The sequence below is a fragment of the Aphanomyces invadans genome (assembly GCF_000520115.1).
Source record: "Aphanomyces invadans strain NJM9701 unplaced genomic scaffold supercont1.76, whole genome shotgun sequence".
Lineage (NCBI taxonomy): Eukaryota > Oomycota > Saprolegniomycetes > Saprolegniales > Verrucalvaceae > Aphanomyces > Aphanomyces invadans.
Window position 1 is genome coordinate 87,491 of NW_008580221.1, and position 21,883 is coordinate 109,373.

General features: G+C 53.9%; 11 protein-coding genes across 16 annotated transcripts; 8 read left to right on the forward strand and 3 right to left on the reverse strand.

The window, feature by feature from the left end:
* Positions 1-954: 954 nt before the first annotated feature.
* Positions 955-3,315, reverse strand: H310_14606 (hypothetical protein). The gene is made up of 7 exons (XM_008882497.1): positions 2,381-3,315; positions 1,946-2,323; positions 1,542-1,888; positions 1,446-1,491; positions 1,328-1,393; positions 1,233-1,284; positions 955-1,179 (listed from the first exon to the last, which is right to left on the reverse strand). The coding sequence occupies exons 1-7, from the start codon at positions 3,296-3,298 to the stop codon at positions 1,010-1,012; spliced, it is 1,977 nt and encodes a 658-aa protein (XP_008880719.1). The 5' UTR covers positions 3,299-3,315; the 3' UTR covers positions 955-1,009.
* Positions 3,316-3,574: 259 nt separating this feature from the next.
* On the forward strand, positions 3,575-5,411 carry H310_14607 (hypothetical protein). The gene is made up of 2 exons (XM_008882498.1): positions 3,575-4,678; positions 4,728-5,411. The coding sequence occupies exons 1-2, from the start codon at positions 3,586-3,588 to the stop codon at positions 5,300-5,302; spliced, it is 1,668 nt and encodes a 555-aa protein (XP_008880720.1). The 5' UTR covers positions 3,575-3,585; the 3' UTR covers positions 5,303-5,411.
* Positions 5,412-5,676: 265 nt separating this feature from the next.
* H310_14608 (hypothetical protein) lies at positions 5,677-6,933 on the forward strand. Its single transcript, XM_008882499.1, has one exon. It carries the CDS (start codon positions 5,718-5,720, stop codon positions 6,840-6,842), a length of 1,125 nt encoding a protein of 374 aa, XP_008880721.1. The 5' UTR covers positions 5,677-5,717; the 3' UTR covers positions 6,843-6,933.
* A 145-nt stretch (positions 6,934-7,078) lies between these two features.
* H310_14609 (hypothetical protein) lies at positions 7,079-8,477 on the forward strand. Its single transcript, XM_008882500.1, has 3 exons — positions 7,079-7,441; positions 7,498-7,568; positions 7,634-8,477. The coding sequence occupies exons 1-3, from the start codon at positions 7,113-7,115 to the stop codon at positions 8,434-8,436; spliced, it is 1,203 nt and encodes a 400-aa protein (XP_008880722.1). The 5' UTR covers positions 7,079-7,112; the 3' UTR covers positions 8,437-8,477.
* Positions 8,478-8,715: 238 nt separating this feature from the next.
* On the forward strand, positions 8,716-10,587 carry H310_14610 (hypothetical protein). Its single transcript, XM_008882501.1, has 8 exons — positions 8,716-8,783; positions 8,839-9,065; positions 9,120-9,264; positions 9,308-9,438; positions 9,512-9,776; positions 9,829-10,055; positions 10,105-10,354; positions 10,409-10,587. Exons 1-8 carry the CDS (start codon positions 8,740-8,742, stop codon positions 10,545-10,547), a joined length of 1,428 nt encoding a protein of 475 aa, XP_008880723.1. The 5' UTR covers positions 8,716-8,739; the 3' UTR covers positions 10,548-10,587.
* Positions 10,588-10,638: 51 nt separating this feature from the next.
* On the forward strand, positions 10,639-12,363 carry H310_14611 (hypothetical protein). Of its 6 annotated transcripts, none has more exons than XM_008882505.1 (10): positions 10,639-10,752; positions 10,799-10,865; positions 10,908-11,022; positions 11,067-11,138; positions 11,182-11,308; positions 11,352-11,417; positions 11,467-11,542; positions 11,594-11,634; positions 11,686-11,797; positions 11,845-12,363. In XM_008882505.1, exons 3-10 carry the CDS (start codon positions 10,950-10,952, stop codon positions 11,977-11,979), a joined length of 702 nt encoding a protein of 233 aa, XP_008880727.1. In that variant the 5' UTR covers positions 10,639-10,752; positions 10,799-10,865; positions 10,908-10,949; the 3' UTR covers positions 11,980-12,363. The 6 variants fall into 6 exon arrangements, with proteins under 6 accessions (XP_008880727.1, XP_008880724.1, XP_008880726.1 ...); XM_008882502.1 differs by having other exon boundaries at positions 10,923-11,022; XM_008882504.1 differs by having other exon boundaries at positions 10,639-10,865; positions 10,923-11,022.
* Positions 12,364-13,131: 768 nt separating this feature from the next.
* On the reverse strand, positions 13,132-14,524 carry H310_14612 (hypothetical protein; the record flags this gene model as incomplete). The annotated part of the gene is made up of 4 exons (XM_008882508.1): positions 13,132-13,410; positions 13,454-13,609; positions 13,657-14,033; positions 14,080-14,524. The coding sequence occupies 4 exons, from the start codon at positions 14,522-14,524 to the stop codon at positions 13,132-13,134; spliced, it is 1,257 nt and encodes a 418-aa protein (XP_008880730.1).
* Positions 14,525-14,820: 296 nt separating this feature from the next.
* H310_14613 (hypothetical protein) lies at positions 14,821-16,068 on the reverse strand (the record flags this gene model as incomplete). Its single annotated transcript, XM_008882509.1, has 3 exons — positions 14,821-15,168; positions 15,219-15,341; positions 15,391-16,068. The coding sequence occupies 3 exons, from the start codon at positions 16,066-16,068 to the stop codon at positions 14,821-14,823; spliced, it is 1,149 nt and encodes a 382-aa protein (XP_008880731.1).
* A 485-nt stretch (positions 16,069-16,553) lies between these two features.
* Positions 16,554-16,979, forward strand: H310_14614 (hypothetical protein; the record flags this gene model as incomplete). Its single annotated transcript, XM_008882510.1, has 1 exon — positions 16,554-16,979. One exon carries the CDS (start codon positions 16,554-16,556, stop codon positions 16,977-16,979), a length of 426 nt encoding a protein of 141 aa, XP_008880732.1.
* Positions 16,980-17,078: 99 nt separating this feature from the next.
* H310_14615 (hypothetical protein) lies at positions 17,079-18,449 on the forward strand (the record flags this gene model as incomplete). The annotated part of the gene is made up of 8 exons (XM_008882511.1): positions 17,079-17,143; positions 17,186-17,226; positions 17,283-17,383; positions 17,429-17,477; positions 17,532-17,810; positions 17,855-17,934; positions 17,984-18,137; positions 18,181-18,449. 8 exons carry the CDS (start codon positions 17,079-17,081, stop codon positions 18,447-18,449), a joined length of 1,038 nt encoding a protein of 345 aa, XP_008880733.1.
* A 411-nt stretch (positions 18,450-18,860) lies between these two features.
* Positions 18,861-20,513, forward strand: H310_14616 (ATP-dependent protease HslVU, ATPase subunit). Its single transcript, XM_008882512.1, has 2 exons — positions 18,861-19,834; positions 19,885-20,513. The coding sequence occupies exons 1-2, from the start codon at positions 18,920-18,922 to the stop codon at positions 20,437-20,439; spliced, it is 1,470 nt and encodes a 489-aa protein (XP_008880734.1). The 5' UTR covers positions 18,861-18,919; the 3' UTR covers positions 20,440-20,513.
* The last annotated feature ends 1,370 nt before the right edge of the window (positions 20,514-21,883 follow it).

Here is a 21,883-nt window from a genome sequence, read left to right on the forward strand (position 1 = left end):
TCCTTGTCCTGAATCTTCTGCTTGACATTGTCAATCGAGTCGGACGGCTCCACGTCGAGCGTAATGGTCTTGCCGGTGAGGGTCTTGACAAAGATCTGCATGGTGCGATGTGCTCGAAAGTCGGCAAAATCGAAAGTGGTGCTTCTGGAAGATCGGTGTTCCGCAGAAACGCGGCTTGACCAACACTCTCTCTTGTTCTCGAAGTGGTAACAAGATATAGTGAAATCAAGTCAAGAATTGGCAGAGTGTAGGTCGTCGTCCTGATGCGATCTTCTCCAACTCTCGTCCTCGAAAGGTCGAAGTGCGGTGCGTTCTTGCAGGGAAGGTGGTCAAGATCTGGTCTGTCCTGGGGGCAAACTTTCGGTGATAGAGAGAGGAGCGAGCACACACACATCCCTCTCCGGTGTGCGGGATGTCGTGCCCTCGTCCTGCCAAATCGTGGAGGGAATATGCGAAGAATTGCTGGTGGTGAATACGGGTACAGCACACGTTGCCACTGCTGTGAGTTTAGTCGGTAGCCCAGTTTCTAAAGCTGACAAAGTTGTGTCAGCGCATGGGGGCATGAAGGAGAATGAGCTTATCTGACTGAACATCTGCAGTTCGCCGCAGCAACCAAACACTAACGGAGGTGCCAGTATTACAAAATCATTTCGATGGTACATCGCGATGTTCGTGTCGTTTAGGTGAGGCGTACAACTGCACTTGCTGCAATGAGGGGCGGGCGCTCGATCAACTGTGCGATGTGCTGATGTCATCAATCCATGGGTGGCCATCCCAAGGCGCTGGCAAGGTCGATCTGTCGTCCTGCGTTTTGATACTGCCAGCCAACCACGACACAGACTTGCTCGCGGCGCTGCTGCATGTGCATTGTCGCGACCTGTGGTACGAAGCACTGAAGGTCATATACGATCTATGCCGAGACAAGGTCCCCCGGGCATTCAATCGTTCAGTTACTGTGGTTAATAGATTATATTCATGGGTTACGGCGGCACTGTGGACTGTGTCGACGTCAGTGGTGCGCAACGTCCGATTTGGACGGACTCAGCTTAATCTCGTCGAGCTTGACATCGGAGGGATGGATCGGCGCTGCGCTCGTTGCTTGGTCGACGACTGGCGCCGGGTCTTCCATCGTCACGAGGTTGTCGAGGAACGTCTTGGGGCGCAAGAACGACGTCGCCCCTAGTGATCATCATGTCAGACGACGTCTCCACCTCCTAATGCGGGAGCAGTACCAAGGACGATGCCGCGTTTTTCGGCCTCACGCAGCTCGTACACACTGCGCAGCTAGGCACCAACAGTGAAGTGCCCATCCACTCGATCAACCTACCTCCGAATACGTCGCGCCCCCCACCACAAACACAAGCAATTTCTCGCCCACAAATGCGTCCTTGCCCTACCAAGCACCCAAGCCACAGTCACACCCGTGCGACCAGAGTCGGTCGTACTCCCGTCGGCGAATCGCTGCCTTTGGTAAACTTTGCGGCCACTTTCCTAGACCTCCAAGTGACAACAACCGCGCGGCGACAAAGGGTTGTTCGTACTTGCGCATCGAGACGGGCTCTTTCTTGGACGTCGGCGAGTTTGACCCCGGCGGGGGACTGATCACGTACGGGAATTCCGTCGCGTCCAGCGACTTCTTGAGAATCTTGTCCATCCAGCCTTTCAACTTAGGCTCGTACCGAGACGTGGCGTACTCGGACGACGACGCTTTCTTGGCGGCCGTGGTCAAGTCGTCGCTCGTGAGAGCATGGCCCGCGGCATTGGACACGACCGAGATCTTGGACATAAACACACCTAGGTACTTCATGTTTTGGAGTGCTTTGTCCGTGATGGCGGGGAGGTTGGCCAACTGAAACAACTTCTTGCGTTCGACGTCTTTAACAGCATCCTACAAGGGTGTTTGTTCAACAAACTCGCCGCCACCAGCAGCGACGACCCATCTTACGTTCGTAATGACAAAGATCGCGAGGAGGCGCGCCTTGTCCGAGTTGGGAATCTTTGGGTCGCGCAGGAGATCTTCCATGTCCTTCATCACCTTGGGCAGTTTGATCTTCTTCCCCGTTTCATCCACCCCCGTCGCCATGCTCTGTTCCAGCGTCGACACCCCCAGCAAATCCGTCTTTGTGAACGCATCCAGAGTCTTTCCAGCCAAGTACAAATGCTGCGACAATTTGCTGAGTGTGTCACGGAACTCGGGCAGTTCCCGAAGGGCCGCGGCGAGCTGCGCCACGTCCGGAGCCTTGCCGCCTTTGCCTGTCAACGAGGTGCCGGCGTTTGATGCAGACAACGCCGCCATGCGCTGGCCAATGTCTTGACTTACTTCCTGCAACAACGCGATCAAGGTCAAACTTGAATGCGAAGTATGGTGAATGGATCGTACGGCAATGTGCGTGTGGCGCAGTTCACACCACAGCGGATCGTTCTCGTTCAAGAGGGCTTGCTTCGTGATGGTGCCGTTGGCGGTGTCGGCGGGAAACGAGATCGCGTCGCCGTCGAGGCCGTTGCCGTCCAAGAGGTCATAAACCATCGCTTGATAAGTGCATTCATGCATGAGCGGTGACATTTGGTCTTGCGATCGCTCCATGAAGAGCAGCGTCGACCGCTGGGGACAGTAAGCAAATGCCGAGTTGCTCGCAACATAGTCGTTCATTTTGGCTTGAAAGAGGCGGGCGAGTGTTTCCATCTTGTGCTGCCCAGCGCGGAAGCGGACGTACGGGTACTCGTCAAGTGTCGCACAGAGCGTGACGAGTTTGGCGCTGATCGATTGCAGCATCGTGTCTAACGTCGACGGATTCGACAGTGGCGAGTACAAAGTGTGCATGGCGGTCGGCATATCGAGCGAGAACGCGGCTTGCTCGATAGCGAGGAAGTCCAAGTTGACTTCTTTCAACGTCTTGACACGGGATAAAAGTGCTGAACTTGTCTTGAGCTTGGTCAACACGGCATCGTCGAGGTGGGAGTTGAAGTACAAATGGACGGCGCCGTACATGGGAGAGTCTGGCTTGGAGAAGTCCGCGACGACCTTGTCGAGGGAGGTCGCGGTAGGAGAAATGAAGTAGATTACCGCCATCTCTGGAAACGGTTGGCGTGCAAGTTCCAATCGCTCGACGATGGACACGCCGCGCTCGGTCAAGTCTGTCATTCGAATGACGGTGTTGGCCAAGTGGGTCGTCGTGTCGTCGAGGACGAGGACGACCCATCCATGGGAAGCCAAGCTCGTCTGCTTGATCATCTTGTCCAAAAGGTTATGCTGAACAATCGTGCGGAGGTTGTGCGAAGTCGCGGGTCCCTTGCTCATGCTTGTCGACCGGCACGTGCAGAAGTGCTCTTCCCTCGTATTTTTCCCGTGTCGTTTCGAAACGGTTCAAGTCCCGGCGTTTCCATTGGGCAAGGTCATTCTCGAGGGGTGGCGATGGCCCCTGACTTGACACACCAGCATCACGAGACGAGAGCCAAGATGTCGCAAGGACGCAAGGACAGCGTGCTAGGACGCAGCACGATGAGATGCCCTTGCTGTTGCAACCATAGCTAGCTTTTTGTCTTGCCATGGTTCACTGCAACCGTGCCTCGCTAGATTTCCTGGGCATGACCAACACTCTCGAAGATCTGCTGTTCTTCCTCGCATTGACTGTGGCGACGATGAACTCATACGAGATGGACACGTTGTCGGCGGACCTGGCGCGAGCGCTGCCGGATGTGTTTGGGGCGTATGGTATATATGGCTTGTATGCAGGGGTGGCTGTCCTCGTGTGGCTCGTGAGCTACCTCGTCGTGATCTCTTTGGAAATCCACCCACTCGCCGCCCACGAAGGTCTGGTCTACACCCAGCCGGACTCCGTCTCCCGACTCATGAGCATCTCGTCGCTGTTTTTCGCACTCCTATGCGTCTTGACCCCGCCTGTGGACGTTTACGTGGCGACGACGCGTCACCTGAATCAAGCCAAGGCCATCGGAACGTTCTACAACGTCCTCTTCGTCGTGCTTCTGCTATACTCGTTCCTCCTTTCGCCCTTTGCGTACTTTTATTCCAAGCAAAGCGAAATTCACCACATTACACGGTACTCCACGTCGCAGCGCCTCGCAAGTGCGCTGAAACGCACGGCGTGCTTCCTCTGCTTTATGCTGATCCTCATCCTCGCTGTGCTTGTGATTGTGCTCGGTGGCAAGCCCAAGACAAGCGACATTGAGTGGCTCAAGCCACTGTTGGACCTCCAAACTGACGCTACGCTCACGTTGCATGTGTTCCTCGGACTCGTTCTGAGCATGGGTATGATCTTGTGGATCTGGCTGGGGTGCCGTGCCCTTGCCACGGTACCTGTCGACGGATTTCTCCGTCCTCGACAGAACGACCGCGCTGCGTTGAGCTACCTCATGGAAGAAATCGAATTGGAGGCGCACTCAATCGAGAGGGCGCGGCAATCCGTCCTGCGCAAGTTCACTGCCACCGGGGTAATGTCGGACGTCGACCAGGCACGGCTGGATGAACTCAAGAATCGGGACCAGGTGCTGCTCGAGCGCCGACGGGTGTTCGCCAAGCAGTCCAAGAAGTGGTTGTGCTGCACATCCCTCGTGTGGCGCCTTCCCTTTGGGATCTTGCTCATGTTGGTGTCGATTCTGATCATACTGTCGCTGCTGCTGACATCCATTGACCGACTCCTCCACTCCAACTACAAGTCTGGTACAGTTCCCCATATGCCTTGCAAACACCCTTGACATCGTTGCCACAGGTTTTATCATCGACCACCCATTGATTCCAAACCCCATTGACTTCGTCCTTGTCCTGGCCTCGCGGGTATTTCCTCTCGACTACGCGATCTTTGCCATTTGCTTCTTGTACATCTTCGTCGTGTCGTTTGTGTGGCTTGGTCGCCACGGCTTCCAGTTTCTGTGCTTCCGCATCGATCGGCTCCACCGCCACCACACGTCGCCATCAACACTCGTGCTCGCCACGTTGAGCACGGTCTACTTGGCCCTCGTCGGTCTCTTCTCGCTCCCGACGCTCGCACCGCAGTACACCGCGTTCGGCCATCAACAATATGACAGCAATGGCACCTCCGTTCCGTGTTCGTTCAATGTGACAGCCGACCCCACCTTCATGTGCAAGCCATCGCAGCTGTCGCAGATTTACAATGGATTTGCAGTCAGCGTGCCGGTGGCAGGCACAGCGTTCGTCGTCGCTCAGGTCGTGTGCGCCCTCATGTTTGTCCCATTTGTCATTCAAGCATTTTTGATTGCGGATGTCCACACGAGCGACGGGTCTCCCTCCGATGACCCCAAGCGAGAAGCGTTGCTGAAGCGATAAGTTACACGATACGTGTTTGTTTCGTGTTGAGGTCCAGTGGACGGCAATCATGCGTATGCAGGAAGGCCCACCCTAGACCAGTGCCCGTGAACGAGAATCGTTGGTAGACTCGGTCAGATTCAACAGTATTCCTCGTTTTCTGCAGGCTGCACCTAGCAGGTGCAGAGTTTCGAACGGGTCACAACTGTGTATGACAACTAGGGAACGTCAACGGGATGTGTGCGCGGAGTCCACGCCCTCCTCCCGCTCGCCGTCACGGCGGTCGCTATGTCGCCGGCACCCTGGACTCTGCAGGAAGGCGAAGTTCGAAGCGAACTGCCAGGTTTTCGAATATAATCAGTACAAACCAATCAAAACGGGACGATTTCGAAGCACGACGCCAGAGCAAGTGTCGAGTGTGGAATTGTGCCGCACGATGCACCTGGCGACCCAATTCGGCGGGATGACCGTCGCTGCCGCACTCATGGCGGCGGGCTCGCTGTGCATCAATGCTTCGAAAGTCGATGGGAAGATGCTGTACTTGAGCGCCACTGTAATGCTCTTGGTGGAAGTGCTGAAGGGACTGATTTGTGGAACAGTTGTCGCGGTTGTCGTCCCTCGCAAGACCGCCCTGTGGATTGGATGGCGCGAAACTCTGTATTTTGCGATTCCTGCGCTGCTCTACACAATTGACAATAACCTCGTGTTTGTGATCCTTCGGTTCATCGACCCTGCAACGTTGTCGATCCTGTGGAACCTCAAGATTTTCACGACTGCTGTGCTGTTCCGCGTCGTCCTCAGGCGGTCCATTAGTCATCTCCAAGTCGTGTCCCTCGTGCTTCTCATGCTCGGTGTCGCCACGACCCAGTCGAAGCACGACGTCCAGCCCATACTACAGCACCATGAGAATATCACCACTGTTGCTTCTCGGCGGCAGTTCATCCACGAGCATGACACATCGAGAGTGCTCATCGGACTCGGGCTCGTGTCCATTGCATGCGTAATCTCGTCATTTGCCGGGATTGCGACAGAGTTCGCACTGAAGAAGAACCCGGGAACCCCATTCGTCGTCCAGAACATTTACCTTGCCTCCTTCTCCATGACGTTCAACGGCGTTGCGGCCCTCCTTCAAGTCGGCCCAGGTGGTTTCTTTTTCGGCTACAATTCCTGGACATGGGTGGTTGTGGGCATCCAAGTCGTCGCTGGTCTGTGCATGGGGCTCATCCTGAAGTTCCTCGACAACATTGCGTGTGTATTCACCCACGCCATGGCGATGCTCTTCACGACCCTGGTCTCAATCCTCTTTTTCTCGTTCGATTTCTCGCTCGAATTTGCGTGTGGCTTGAGCGTGTGCATTGTTTCCATGTACTTGTATCACATGCCGTCGGCGGGAGCAGTTTCAGCAGCACCGTCATGCCATGGTGAAAGCAATTCCTCAGCCGAGAAGTACCACAAAGTTGCCAGGATGAGCCCTATTGCGTCGGACACAGTGATCGACAGTCCATGCGAGACCCAGGATGACGACCAAGATAGTGACGGCAATGGCGATGCTCTTGCATGAGGGCCATCACGATTATGTTGTTTAGAGGATCTTAGAGCAAGCTTCAGTCTCTCCATGTGCAGTCGAATACATCCTTCTTTATCTGTCTCCACCGCGTACCGCTCCTCTACTCGAGTGTCACGGAATCACCCGAAGGAACGTAGTTGCTTAGATGAGGTTGACGCAGCAGGCAATAAAATCACGAAAATCCAGCATAATCTTGGCTTTTGAATGGGCAGTTTAATAAATTCCGCAACCGTCGATCTTGGAGGCTTCATTCCACATTCGACCATGTCGACGACGAATGCACCGCCTGCGTCTGCAATCTCCGAAGACTTGTATGTCCTTCTGGAAGTCGAGCGTACTTCATCGGAAGCAGAGATTAAAGCGAGCTACAGACGGCTCGCGCTAAAGTATCACCCCGATCGCAACCGTGGCGTCCCAGGAGCAGAGGAGCGATTCAAGAAGCTCGCGACGGCGTACGCTGTGCTGTCGGACCCAAATCAACGCCGATTCTATGATCTTTCATGTAAAGATGGATCGGGTGGAAGTGTTGCTAGTCTCCATAGCATGCAACCAATCGACGTGAATGAAATGAATGGACTTGGTCGGATGCTGGGGTACGTGTTCACACTACCGTCCAACCCACAACACTTAAGTGTTCTCGTCATGGTAGGGCTCTTTGCTCGAAAATGGGCATTCCGTTGCCAACTCAGATCAGTCAAAACGTTCTCATGGCCGCTCGCGGTAAGTCAAACACTCGACCATTCTCTCGCGTGTTTGCACAGCAAGGTAATTGATTTCACGTGAAGATCTTCAAACTGGAATGGGGGGGTCGAACGTGAAGGATCTTCCCGTGGGTATCGAGATGGCCGGGAAAGTGGACAAGCAAGAAGGGCATTTCTTCCGCGTCAGCATTACCGAGCGCATCGTAGAATCTGGGTTTGTCATGACGTGCCGGTCGATTGCAAAAAGCAAATTCAAGCTCATCTTGTTCGACAAGGACGGGTCAGTGCGCTGCGTACAGGAGAGCGAAACCAGAGCCAAACACACGTCAGCCGACATGTTCCTCACGAAACTAGAGCTCATGGACACCGACGACACGTTCAAGTGCTTGTCCGACCTGGAGCAGACTCTTCCCGATATTTTCCACCGTCTCAAGACCCTCGAGCGCATCCAAACTCCAGCGTTGGAAGCAGGCACGCATCTCTTTTGTGTCTATGGGGACAACTGGTTCTCTTCCCTTCAATACATCGTGCAGTGCCTCCCTATCGAACCCGACACTGTCGAATCGATTCAGCATGTCGAACAAGACCTTTTGCGCACCAAGCTTGAGCTCGAAGCGTACCAAGCCGAGTTTACAGCGGCGCAAAAGGCATATGAAGCCGCCATGGTCAAGGCTGACGGCCTGGATAAGCGCACCAAGGGGCTATTGGCCACGCGCCGCGCTGCGTACGATGACTTCTTCAACGTTGCGGCTTTGCCCTACAAGGAACTCAACAGAAAGGCGGGTGCGCAAGAGCCCGAGGCCACGTCAACGTTTGCAAGTCTATGGAATCGATTTAGCGTCCAGGCACCGCCATCGTCAGGATCGTCGAAGCGAGATGAATTTTGAAGAGATGCATGTGTGGTTGCCGTGATTGGGGATTATGGAGGTTTGGTTGTCCACGTTGCACGGGTGGAAGGAGGGGCGAGGTACATGCACACATCTCCTCATTTGCCGCTCATCCATGTCGTTCATGTGTCTTGCAGGTCCACCGAGCATGCCAATTCCAGCTTCCCGTGCGATGTGTCCACATTAGCTGTGGTGCGAAAAAGACCTGCATTCGCAGTCTTTGCTAGGTGTAGGTTTAATTACCAACATTCCCATGATCATCCCTCACGTTGTTTCCCTCTGCCACTTCGGTGTGTGAGAAGCATGCGAAACCAGTCCGACGACACGCGCAACAACTTGGATAAGCGGTAAGAAATGGAGGACCGCGCTCACATGAAAGCAAGGCATGATGTGAATGTACAGGACGGCACGCACGCGTCACGCCGAGTGGTTCAAGAAAGGCATCGAACACCTGCGCGCAGAGTACCTGACTCGTACCAACGAAGCACCTCGCTCCTTTCTCCATTCGGTCCAAGTGTATGCTCGAATCCGCCCAATGTTGGAACATGAAGTTGCACGAGGAGAATACACGACGCTCACGTGCGTGGGACCAAACACAGTGGCCGTCCACAATTGCCTCATGAAGCCGGGTAGAGTTGCTTCTGCGACAGCCGGGCTCGCTGCTTCTAATGCATTCCTCGTAGACATGGTGCACAAGTACATTGACACACAGGTTCACGAATTCAGCCGCGTGTTTGACGAGGCGACACCGACGGCTACCGTATACGAAGCTGTCGCTCGCCCCCTCGTCCAACATGTCCTTTCAGGCGGCGAATCCGTATGCATGATGTACGACAATCGTGATTTCATTCGTCTTTCATACACTCATCAGGTACGGGCAAACGGGATCTGGGAAAACTCACACCATGACTGGATTTCTCGCCGACATGGGACGGGACCTCATGGCGCTGTCGACGTCCATTCAAATGACGGCGGTGGAGTTGGTCGGATCGAAATGCGTTGGTACATTATCAAACTCGTTTTTTAACTCTGAGCAGCTCATTGATATTGTGTCTTGACGTGCAAAGTTGTGTAGATCTTCTGCATGATCGCACCAAGGTGCTTATTTGCGAATCAGAGGAAGACCAAGCGATACATTTGGTGCACTCCCAGAGCAAAGTTGCGACGTCTGTGGCGGAGTTACTCGCACTCTTTCATGAAGCCGTGAGCCGTCGCGCCACTGAGTCAACACAGGCTAACACAGTGTCGTCGCGGTCACACTTGATTGTGTTCCTCAAACTAGTTGGCGCTGGGCCGCCTAGTGATGGCGGGCAAATGGTTTTGTTGGATTTGGCTGGAAGGTATGTTTTCCATGGTTGCTGTGGAACCGCGAATCGAGCAATAAGTGGCTAGTGAGCGCAAGGAAGATCAATTCACCAATGACAAGCAGCGCCAGCAAGAGACAATTGAGACCAACATGAGCCACCTCGCACTCAAGCAATGCCTTTTGGCCAAAGAGAATAACAGCCACGTGCCATATCGCAACAGCGCCTTGACTCGCATCCTGAAAAACAGCCTGTGGGCCGCCCACAAGTCGTGCCAAGCTGCTGTCGTTGTCACGGCATCACCCATTCCCGCAGGTTGGTCCTGGTCATCTTTAACAATCGGCAGTTTTCACGACGGAGCTAGACACGGAGCACACAATGTGCTCGTTGTTGAATGCGCGCCGCATGGTGGAAGTGAATCCGACGGTGGTGCAAACGGTCTTTGAGATTACTGAAACCTCGGAAGCGAAACCAATCAAGTTGTTCAAGTCGTTCTCGCATGCCGACGTTCAAAAGTGGCTAGGGGCAGTTTCGCATGGTGAGCTTGAGGCATACGTGGACAACATCAAACCAGCCATCACTGGCGCCGCGTTGTTGCGCTTTCCTCCCGCACGGTTCGTCCATCCCGCTTTTTCTAGGCAAACCTGAAATCGATGGAATAACTTTAGGCTCACGCAGTTGTGCAATGGACATGCTGGACATGCCAAGCTACTCCTGCACGCCATGAAGGACTACATCGCAAAAGAGAACGAAGAACGCGCTCGAGAGCGTGATATGCGCCGTGCCAACCTCGGCACGAAATTTTAAGCCTTTGAATGACATGTTCATGTGGTTCACCTTCTTCAAATGTCTATAGCCGGAAATGGCATCCGGATAAACCCTTGTGCTATTGGTTTTCTTGTGTTGGCAGAGACGTTGGCATGCGCAGCTACATCCGCGACGCTACCCGCCGCATCAAAGACCCTGGAATGGGCCTTCCGCGACTCATGTACTCGGTGAACTTGGATAAGGTGTATGTGCTTTGTCTGGCGCTACGAGCAAGATTGATGCACTTGTAGTGGGGAAGACTTGCGATCGAAGTTCATCGCATCCGACTGTGACGAAGAAACCGAGCAATTTCTGGACGTACGTCCTGGCGGTGGATCTCCGGTCGCGACTGCTTATTAGGGGATAACGTTTTAGAGTTGCTTCAACTCAGGGGTGTACAACATGTTGACGTCGATGGTGTCTACAGTGCTGAACCAGTTCTACTCCGTCACGGACACCAACGGGATGCTCCATCGTAAGTCGTGATGAACTCGTGGGAGGAGCTAAGGCAAGCACTAGGGGGCCAAATGTTTGTGTTCTCCCGCGCTCAAGCGGCTCGTCTCTTAAATTTCCCCAACGGGCGCTGCGGAGGTACGTATAATCTGACATGACTCCCATTTTCATCGGAGAACAGGCAAGCTCTTGGACATCGGAGCCGGCGACGGCAACGTGACAGCCAAACTCGCAACGTTTGTCGACACGGTGTATTCCACAGAAGTGTCCATGCCAATGGTTCGCGCGCTCAATGCAAAAGGCTTCAAGTACGATCGAAAGGTCCCTCACCCCACCCCATCGAGCGATTAGTGCAACCCACACGGCCGTTTTGTCGCATCCTGACATCATTGCGAATGGCCCGTACGAGATGATCAGGTGCATTTGAGATGAAGGCGTGCGAACGCATTGCTCACGTCCATTTCAGTTTGCTGAATGTTCTCGATCGCGCCGACACGCCGCTGACGCTTCTAAACCAAATTCGCGACTTGCTCACGCCGACTGTATTGATCATGAATTTCGTGTCAAGTGGGTGACGCTGTCTTCTTGTGTAGGGTGTCCTGCTAATCGCTGTCGTCCTGCCCTTCTCTGCCTTGTGAGAACACTGGATGTTTGTGAACTAGCCCGACCAACCTCGTGTACGTAGCGTGGAAATGGGGACGCAAAAACTCCCCCCCAAGGAAGTCCTGCCGATGAACGGTGGATTGTGTGCAGATGGAGATTCGTTCGAAGATGCGGCCCGCATCATGTCTGCCAAGGTATCTCAACCAGTCCACGTGCCGTAGATCCATTCCTTTGTGTGCAGGTCTTTACTCCTTGCGGATTTGAAGTTCACTCGTTCAGTCGCGTGCCGTACCTTTGTCGAGGCGACATCTCCCAGCCGTACTACGTTTTGCATGACGCATTGTTTACCTTGAAGAAGTCGTTGCACAACTTGTAATCCCCCTGAACACGACCACCCGTTCAGTCCTCGTCATTGTCGGTTCCATTCATTCCCAACTGGCTGCACGGCGGCTACCAAGGCGAGTCTACGACAGCTCTGACACGGTGCATGGAGGGGCAGCTGCATCACAATCCATCCTAGCAAGGGACTGCATGGTCCGTCTTCGCGCACGACACACACCAAACAACTTTTGTCGCTCGGGAGACCGATCCGGTCGGTTGGTATGGCGGCGATTGTGCGAGTCGTCGAAAGATCCTGCAGGACGCAAGGAAGAGTCACGCGGAGCGACGGAGGCAGATGTGATATGACGCTATATTTTATGATGGCTTCAAATGTTTTTCCTTTATTACGAGTTCAAGGTGGACAAATATATTTAAAAAAATCATTGTACGACCAACTCTTCCTGTCTCACTTCTATTACGTATTCTTAGCGTTTTACTATGGAATAAAATCGAACATGACGGCAACACCACATGCGTGCACATCACCACTGTCATCGCCATGTCCGACTGCGACGAGCTCTGCTTTGCCTGCGAATGCGGCTACTTGTGTGCGAGCTGCTGCGTTGATGCGGTCGCTGCCACAAGCGCCCCGCCACCGCAACGAGTGGTGTACGTTCCAGTGCAGCCCGTCATAGTCATTTCGTCGCCTACAAGAAACTCGCATGTAGCGGGCAACTACATCAACGATGTGCACAGTCGTCAAGGTCGAGCGGTACCAATACCGATGTTCAGTAACACAGTCCAGCCATACTCGCACAATGAAGCACCGCAAAACGTCGTGGACCCCATGCCGGTGGCGATACCAACCACGGTGCCGTCACAAGCTAAAAGGCCTGAGTCCGTGCAACAGCAGCAGTCTCTCATGGTGCCATACGTACCATCCTATTCCACACCGTCCACGCTACCATATTCATATTCCACCACGTCGACGTACACCACACCATCGTACTTGCCTACGTTTCAAACGGCCCCCGCTGCTGCATCCCCGCCGTTTCGCCTTTCAAACGCCTTCGACCCAGTCGTCCGCGTTTGCTCCCGACGATTCGTCCAAGACTTCCACCAATTCGTCGCTCCATTAAGTTGTTTTCGTAAGGCAGTCAAGATGACAGGCTTGCTGAGTTCAGCACGCTGACATTCCCAACGGTCTCTAACTCGACGCCTGGGACTCGAACACGACTTTGTCCATAACTAGCGCATCCACTTGGGTGTCCGACAGCCCCAGCACTTCCTTGAGGACGCGTCGCGTGCCGCTGCCAAGCGGTTGACCCGGCCAGTTGGTCCGGCCTGGAGTCGCCTGCAACTTGGGACTGATGGACGGAATGTTGAGTGGTTTGCCATGCCCTGGGACTTGGACCGGTTCAAACATCTCGCGATGGGCAAAGTGGGGATCGGTGGACATATCAGCAACCGAGTTGATCGGGCCCACCTACATCACGCCCTAAGTGGTTCTTCCGATCGGACACACGTACGGGAATGGCGGCCGCATCAAGCTGTCGTACTATCTCGGCGAGAGGCAGTGTCTTTGTCCACTTGGCAATGGCTTCGTCGATCGCTTGCTGATGCACGACTCGGATCGTATTCGTGCTATGCGCCTTTAGCGCTGGCTCCCCAATCAAGTCCATCATCTAAGCACAAGAGGTCATCACGCTCCAAAGGTGGCTCGCGCATGAACCTTGACGTAGAGCGAATCCATGTTGGCGCCAATGACCACTTGCTTGTTGTCCAGCGTCGGGTACGTGTTGGAAGGCACGATGCCTGTGATGGTCGACCCAGAGCATTCCCGGATCGTTCCGTTGTACGAATACTCGGGCACGATAGCTTCGAGCACGTTGAACATGCTCTCGTAGATGGCGACGTCGACGACTTGACCCGTCCCGGCAGGGTGGCGCACCTTACCAAGCAGAGCCATCGTGATCCCAAGCGCCGCGTGCAGCCCCGCCATGGTGTCCCCCAAGCTCAAATTCGGTCGCGCGCTCGGCCGATCGGGGAATCCATTCACGTATCGAAATCCACCGAACGCTTCGCAGACACTCGCGAACCCCGGCTTGCCTGGAGCGCTACGTGAGTGCTACTATGGAGAGAACGTAGTCAGTACCTTTGTTTGGCCCAGTTTGGCCATATCCACTGATGCGAGAATAGATCAAGCCTGGGTTGGACACTTCAAACTCCTTCGGCCCGAGTCCCCACTGCTCCATCTTGCCCGGCCGAAAGTTTTCAATGACGACATCGCTCTTCTCCACAAGCTGCTTCACGATGGCTTGTCCTTTCTCGCTCTTGAGGTCCACTGACACACTGTGCTTGTTGCGAGCGATCGAATACCACCACAGCGACGTGCGGTGCTCGTCGTCCACCATGCGGTACTCGCGCACTTGGTCTCCTGTTTTCGGCTCGATCTTGATCACTTCGGCCCCAAAGTACCCCAAGATGGTGCCTGCAAACGGACCAGCGATCAAGTGTCCGCACTCGACGACACGGATGCCCTCGAGCGGCAGGCGCTGTTTCTTGACGGCGCCCGCCGTGGTGCTCATCCACCGCATCATCCTCGTCGTCCAAAATGAGCAAACTTCACCCAAGCAGTCTACCTCAATGAGCCAATCAAACCAATCGTGGCCAGAACTCGAACCCCGAATTTCCACTTGATGTGGCTCAGGGGATGGCACGGCCGATGACTGCTGCAAGTGGACACTGCTCGCCGGAGCCCCTTGTTTATCAAAGCATCGGCTTGGGCAGAGAGGACTATCGCGATGGCTCCCATGGCATGGCCAGCTTTCCACTTGTGGGGAAGGGACCAAGAGCCAAACAAACCATCCTGGCAAGTTCGACGTTGCCTCTTTCCTTATTTTATTGCCCTCCACGACGGCACCTGTCGTGGCTGACTCGACACATGCCCGAAACTTTTTCCTTTGACATGACGAGCCCCTGCTAACCCTGGCACATATGCTGCGTGGGCTCCCAGCGCCCGACGGGCAGCAGCCATATCTTGGACTTCGTCCGGCGTGGTCTCTCGAGCTGTTGACGATTTGGTCGGCTGGGCTGCCGTCGAGTCTGTCGGCATATTTAAGTGAAGCTTCGGCCGATGAGGCAGAGCCGCAGCCTGTTGGCTGGCAGCTTGGTGAGACTGAATTTTGTCCAGTCGAGCTTTTGCCGTCGCAATCGCTGTCTCGGACATGATGTGGAGTTGCTTCTATCCATGACAAAAAACGAATTCAATCCAAGGACAGCGGAACGCTGTACCTTGGAAGGCTGCCGCGCCATGGAAGCTTTTCGAACGATTTCAGAGGCAGCTTCTTGCCTCGCTCGCTCTTCTTCCTTCTTGAGCTTGTACAACGCAACCTTTTGTTTTGTTTCCAATCGCCTCTACAAATCTCAATCAACCCGTCGACACCAAACTCATTGTGCTGCAAACCAAGGCTTCGGCCGACGATGACAGTGGTCGGTTCGATCTCGTTTCGTTGGCCTGTTGCTCCTGCATCCGCCGCTCGGTGCGCCATGCCCGCACTTGAGCTTTGGTGTCTGCCAGCTCCCGCGCCCGACGTTCGTCCATTTTGTCGCTGGCCAACATGGGCTGCTGTGTTGGTGGGGACGGGGCGAGTGACGACGCTCGGCGTTGTTCATCTCGTTTATCTTTCCACGTGGCGATCGCCCGCCGCTTCTCGTGGACGAGCTTGAGATGACTGAAGTACCAGTCCAAGTGCGTGCGAATGGCATCGGGGGACTTGCTTGTGAGGACGCCGCTGCCAGAACAGCATCGGCGCACCACTGCCTCGACTTGTAGAGCGTCAAACCCTTCATCGTGGTGTTTCAAGTGGTTGGCCAGCGTCACGTCTGTCCAGCCCAAGTGCCGCAAGACCGCTACGAACGCTGCGTGGTCCGTGGCGTCCCATCCGCCGCAGCCCTGGCCCGTCTGGTGTATCAACGTATCCAGCATCCGAACTCGCCTCGCCTCGTCTTGATATTCCGGTATGGGCTCGTTTCCGCCAGGATTGAGTGACACCATGCCATTTCGACGCACGACACTCTGTGCCCGATGCTGCACTCGTGCTTCCACTACCTTGGTTTGGACGTTAGAGTCCCATTGCGCCATTTTGGTCTCAAACACCGCCAGCTACAGAGTCACGTAATCTGTGACTGGGTTGTGTTTTCAATAAGATAATCCATGCAGCTTGGAGGGTGTGGGTGAAAGCCCAGACAAGGAGTCTCAAGATAGAGCGTTCACCACGTACATCTCGGTGGAGCTTTCGCTCAAGCCCACCCAGCTCTTCAAGCCGCTCGACTTGATTGGAGTACACTTGCGAAATGGACGCCTCCGTGGAATCGATACGCTCGCGGCAGGCGTCGACATCAGACACCAGCACAGGCATGCCATTCGCCCGTCGAGCTTTGAGCTGAGTTATGCTGGCCGCGGTCTCACGCATCGTATCTTGCAAGTGCGTTCGTTTTTGGGCGAGGAGGCGCGCTAGTCATCGAGTCAGTAGAGATTGTGAAGACCAGCGCTGACAAACCTTCCAAGTCCCTCGCGTCATCGAGGGTATCGATGGCGCGGCTGAGCTCCACGCTAAGAGATTTCATATGCAGCGAAAGGTATGCTGCTCTGTCCCGCTCGAGACCTCGGCACTTTCGTATAAAGGATTCTTGTTTGCTCAACCAAGACACGGCTGTGTCGGTGGAAGTGTCGTGGTAGTCGCGCAGAAACAGCTTATCCCCATCTACTTCCGCGGGTTGACTCACAATGCATCGCTTCACGGTGTGCGCAGGCATTCGCCGAATCATGTCCTCCAACTCTTCAACAATTGGAGTGGAGTCGACAGACTTCATTTCAACTTGCATCATGGCAGCGTCTTGATCACTTTGTCGCTGCTCGATGATGCGCTCCAGCAATTCCCCTCTTGCAGAAACCCCGCGTTGATTGTCGCTGTCTCTCCACTCCCGCGCGCTCTGTGTCCCATCGTTCCCGTTGCTTCGTTGGTGGAGTGGGGAGTTCTGCCGACGGCGTGACGTTTGCGGAATCTCCCGGTACTGTTGCATGTGCGCTTTCTGAAGGAGGATATGCCGACCAAACGTCTGGGACAATACTGGGTTTGATGGCTTGGTTGCATGGAGGTCCAGTTGATACTCTTGCGCTTTCACCGCCGACATGCTGGCGGACATGCTGGCGGACGGTGCGTCGCTTCGAGGATTGAACGACCTTAACTCTCGTGTAGGAATGACGGTCGTCATACAATCATTACAGCTTTTTCTGAAAGTACTGCAAATTTTAAAAATTATATTAGATTCCGAGCTCACACTATTTTCAAACAGTAATGAAGTTGCTTCCACCAACGAAGGTGCAACGCGTTCGCTGCCGCGGCTTTGACCTCCACATCAAGCGCGACGATTTGCACTTCCTTCCAGGTAACAAGGTTGTACGCATCAGCATCATGCAGGGAAACTCAAAGCTTTCTTAGTTCCGCAAGCTCTTTTGGCTCGTGGAGAAGGATGCGTCGTTCTTTACAGGTTTGCAGAGCAAAGTTCATGAAGTGGCGATGTCAATGATGATTTGTGTGGTAGGCAACCATCTCTTGAGTTACGGCGGCATCCAAAGTAACGCTATGCTGGCAGTTGCTCAGCTGGCACATCTGAAGCAAGTCCCGTTCACGTATTTCACCAAACCCATATCCACGCAGCTCTTGGACCGCGCCAAAAACCTCAAATCTAATTTCAACTTGGCCTTGTCGCTGGGGATGCACCACGTCGCTCTAGAGAACGAATACGACGCTCTTGCCGACTCTCATGACTTCACTCCCATCGCTCCGCTGAACGCAACTAGATGGCTGGGAATTCCTCAAGGTTCTCTTCGTGTTTCAGCAGCGTCCTAACCATCTTGACTGTAGGTGTTGCCTTGCCCGAGGCAGCTGTCGGAATACGACGGTTGGCGCTTGAGCTGAACGATTTCGCTGAAAGCTACGCCAACGTAGGATTGATTTCTGCTATGCATAACTCACCTTGACTCTGTGTGGCAGAACGTGGCAGTGGTGCTTCCATGTGGCACTGGTACCACTGCGCATTACGTCGCCAAATACATTCATCCTTCAATTCGCGTGTACGGCGTGCCGTGCGTCGGAAGTGCGGCGTATTTGCGCGAACAACTCGCAAAGTTGGATGCGACCGCCCCTGGTACTTCCACGCAAATTGCATGTTGACTGACGGTGTATCACAGGGTCCAGTCCCCTATATGTGCTCGAGCCGAGGAAAAGAGTTGCATTTGGCACGCTCTGGCGCCCATTGCTCGACACGTATTACGAAGTGCTGAAGGACACAGGGGTTGAGATCGATTTGATCTACGGATGTCTTGCATGGGATACCATGCTGAATGCATTCGATCGGCACGAATTTGAAGGACGTCAAGTTGTGTATATCCATTCTGGGGGCCTCAGCGGGAACTCCAGCCAGCTTGAACGATACCGAAACAGGTTCCAGAGTGAATGAGCCGCCTACATCCAATGTGTGTACCATTCAGTCGCTTCACTGCCTTCCATTGGGGCTTTGATGCCGAAGACATCCGCGTGGGTAAGGCAGTGGAGGCTCACCGAAGGTTGCTCGACGGCCTTGTTCGGACAGCAACAAAAGTTTTTTTGTAGAGTACCCTTTTTGAGAAAACTTTTTATGCCAATCCTATATTTCACACACTTGCCTACAGCCTGGGGAAAATTGTGTGTTCTACAACCGACTGCGGTTATTCCCATTATTGCAAGACTCTGGTTGTGTAAAACACATTTCTCCCTCATGGACTCGAGCGTCGCACCATTTTGGAAGAGGGATTTATGTGTAGTTCCCACTGAAAACCACAACCGCACTTTATTGCACAAGGAGTTGAACCCACCATTCCTTCTTCCGGTTCGTATCCGGACAGTTCCGCCGCACCGCAAAAGAAGAGCCGTGAAGGACCAACAAGAACAATGTTGCGCCAGACTCTCCGGAAGCATGTTGGGCAATTGGGCTCCCGCCGCGCACTTAGCACAATTGGATTGAGCCCGTCTGAGGTGGAGACCCCACTCCCTGTCGTCAACCTTGTCGTTGAGGAGACCCCCATGGACGATGACGAATTGGGTCGCAAACTCAAGCCGAAAGAGGTCGTGGACCAGCTGGACAAGTATATTGTGGGGCAGAAAGACGCGAAAAAGGCAGTGGCTGTTGCCTTGCGCAACCGATGGCGCCGCCAACAGCTTCCAGACGATCTACGCCCTGAAGTGAGTCCCAAGAACATTCTTATGATCGGCCCAACGGGATGCGGGAAAACGGAGATTGCGCGCCGCTTAGCCAAGCTGGCCCAGGCGCCGTTTGTCAAAGTTGAAGCGACAAAATTCACGGAAGTGGGTTTCCATGGTCGTGACGTAGACCAAATCATCAAGGACTTGTTGGAGAACTCGATCCAGTTGGTCAAGAAGCACCGGATGGAGCGCGTACGCAAGGACATTGCGGGAGTCGTAGAGCAACGAATCATTGACGCATTGGCAGGACAACACACTGGTGCGCAATCGCGTCAGACTTTCCTGAAACTGCTTCGGGATGGGGAACTCGATGAGCGCATGATTACGGTGGACGTGCGCAGTTCCAACAACCCGAACAGCATTGGGGCGATCTCGATTGACCCATCCGGCAAAGTCAACTCGAACAACTCGACCGTGAACGATCTGATGAAGGTCATATCGGGCGGTAAGAAGATGGAAAAGAAACAAATGACAGTCGCGGACGCGCGGCCGATTCTCGAAGAAATGGAGCTAGAAAACGCCATCGACATGGGCGATGTCGTGAAGGAAGCCATTTCTGAAGCGGAGGAGAACGGCATTGTTTTCATCGATGAAATCGATAAGGTAACAGCATCCCATGTAACGATGGCCGTGGAACCTCATGACACGAACAGATTTGCTCGTCCGGAGCGTACCGCGGCGCTGACGCCAGCGACGAAGGCGTCCAGCGCGACCTCTTGCCCCTCATTGAAGGCAGCACGATCTCCACCAAGCACGGAAACGTGAACACGGACCATATTTTGTTCATCGGGTCTGGCGCGTTCCACTCGGTGAAGCCTTCCAACTTGCTTGCGGAACTTCAGGGACGTCTGCCTATTCGCGTCGAGTTGAAGGCGCTGACGGAGCAAGATTTGTGGCGTATCTTGACGGAGCCCGTGGCCAACTTGATTGTTCAGCAAAAGGCGTTGCTGGCGACGGAAAACGTGAATTTGAATTTCGAAGAAGATGCGATCAAGGAAGTGGCCCGCGTAGCGTATGAAATCAACCACACGGTTGAGAACATTGGCGCGCGCCGACTGCACACGGTCTTGGAAAAAGTTGTCGAAGACATTTCGTTTGAGGCTTCCGATTACCCTGAAGGCCACGTGCTCACGATCACCAAGGAGATTGTGCACGACCGAGTTGGGGCCATGCTCAAGAAGTCGGACCTGTCCAAGTTTATCTTGTAAGCTCTGGATAATCCACGCTAAGGTACACCTCGACTTAAACGATTCTCTTTTAATTCAAAACCTTTGTAAATGGATGTAGTATTGTAAAAGTGTTGTAGCTTATAGCAGTTTCGACATACACGATCACAATTTATCAGTATACAGAGTATTAACCTTGTGGTACCTTCAGCTCAGCCTCTGTGTGACTGTGACGACTTATGTACCGTACAGTGACACATATATTTCCTTTACTACACCTTTTCCCGATCAAGTTGGCACTTTGTTCCAATCAAAGTGGCTCGAATAAATAATATAAAATTTGACGAGATGTGCCACGTGGAAGTATTCCAATCAAAATGGATTTTGTTCCAATCAAAGTAGCTCAATAAGGCGCCACACGTAAGTGCACGAGGTCATGCTGTCATTTTCCAACCTGAACGACGAAGCATGAGCAGGAAAGGGAAGCAAAAGAGCCCGACCAAGGACGAGAGACTCCGAGTGCTTGCAGCGCACTCGGAGGGCTTGGACTGGAAGGTCGTCGCCTCTCACAATGGCATCACCCTGTCGACGGCCCGCCGCATCGTCAAGACCGGCCGAGTAACCCACCAGCCAAGAGGAGGCGCGAGACCGGGCCGAACGAAAGTGACCCCGGAGATCCTTGTTGCCTTGGAGAGATACTTGGACTCGAATTGTCAGTACACGCTCACGGCGATGCAGGCGTTCGTTGCTCGTGACTTCGACGGCGTCAATCTCTCCAAGCAAACGATCAGTCGTCACCTTCTTGGCATGCTCTACACGGTCAAGCAAGTTCGAATCGAGCCGTCCACGTGCAACAGCGACGAGAACAAGGCCAAGCGGAAGGCGTTTGCTGACGCTTTGGCTTTGGTGGTGCATGAACGGAGCGGAGACTTTATTGTCTACTACGATGAGACGAACTTCAACATCTATTGCCATCGTTCGGTTGGCCGCGCCAAGAAAGGTTGCCGTGCCACCATCGTTCTGCCGCCCTCGAAGGGTCCAAACCTGCAAGTACAATGTGCCGTCTCGCCTGAAGTCGGTCTTGTGTGCTACCGACTGGAACGAGGAAGCATCAAGATGGACAAGAATGCACAGTTCGTCGAGGAAGTTTACCGTGCAGCAAAGGCAACGGAGACCTTTCAAGCCAATTTTGCAGGCAAGAAGGTCGTTATCGTGTTGGACAATGCGCCAGCACACTCGCAAACCGAGCAAAGGGTCCAATCGCACGAGGACCTCGTTTTGCTCCGTCTTGGGCCCTACTCACCAATGCTCAACCCAATCGAAAGTTGCTTCAGTGTCCTGAAAGCCAATATCAAGCGTTACTTGGCCGAACGTACTCACATGCTGTTCGACCGTCGTGAGTTTAACTCCTACTTGGAAAGCCGAATGCGACTTCTTGAAGAAGCTGCCACGGAATGCCTCCCATGTATTACCCACTCTTTGGTGA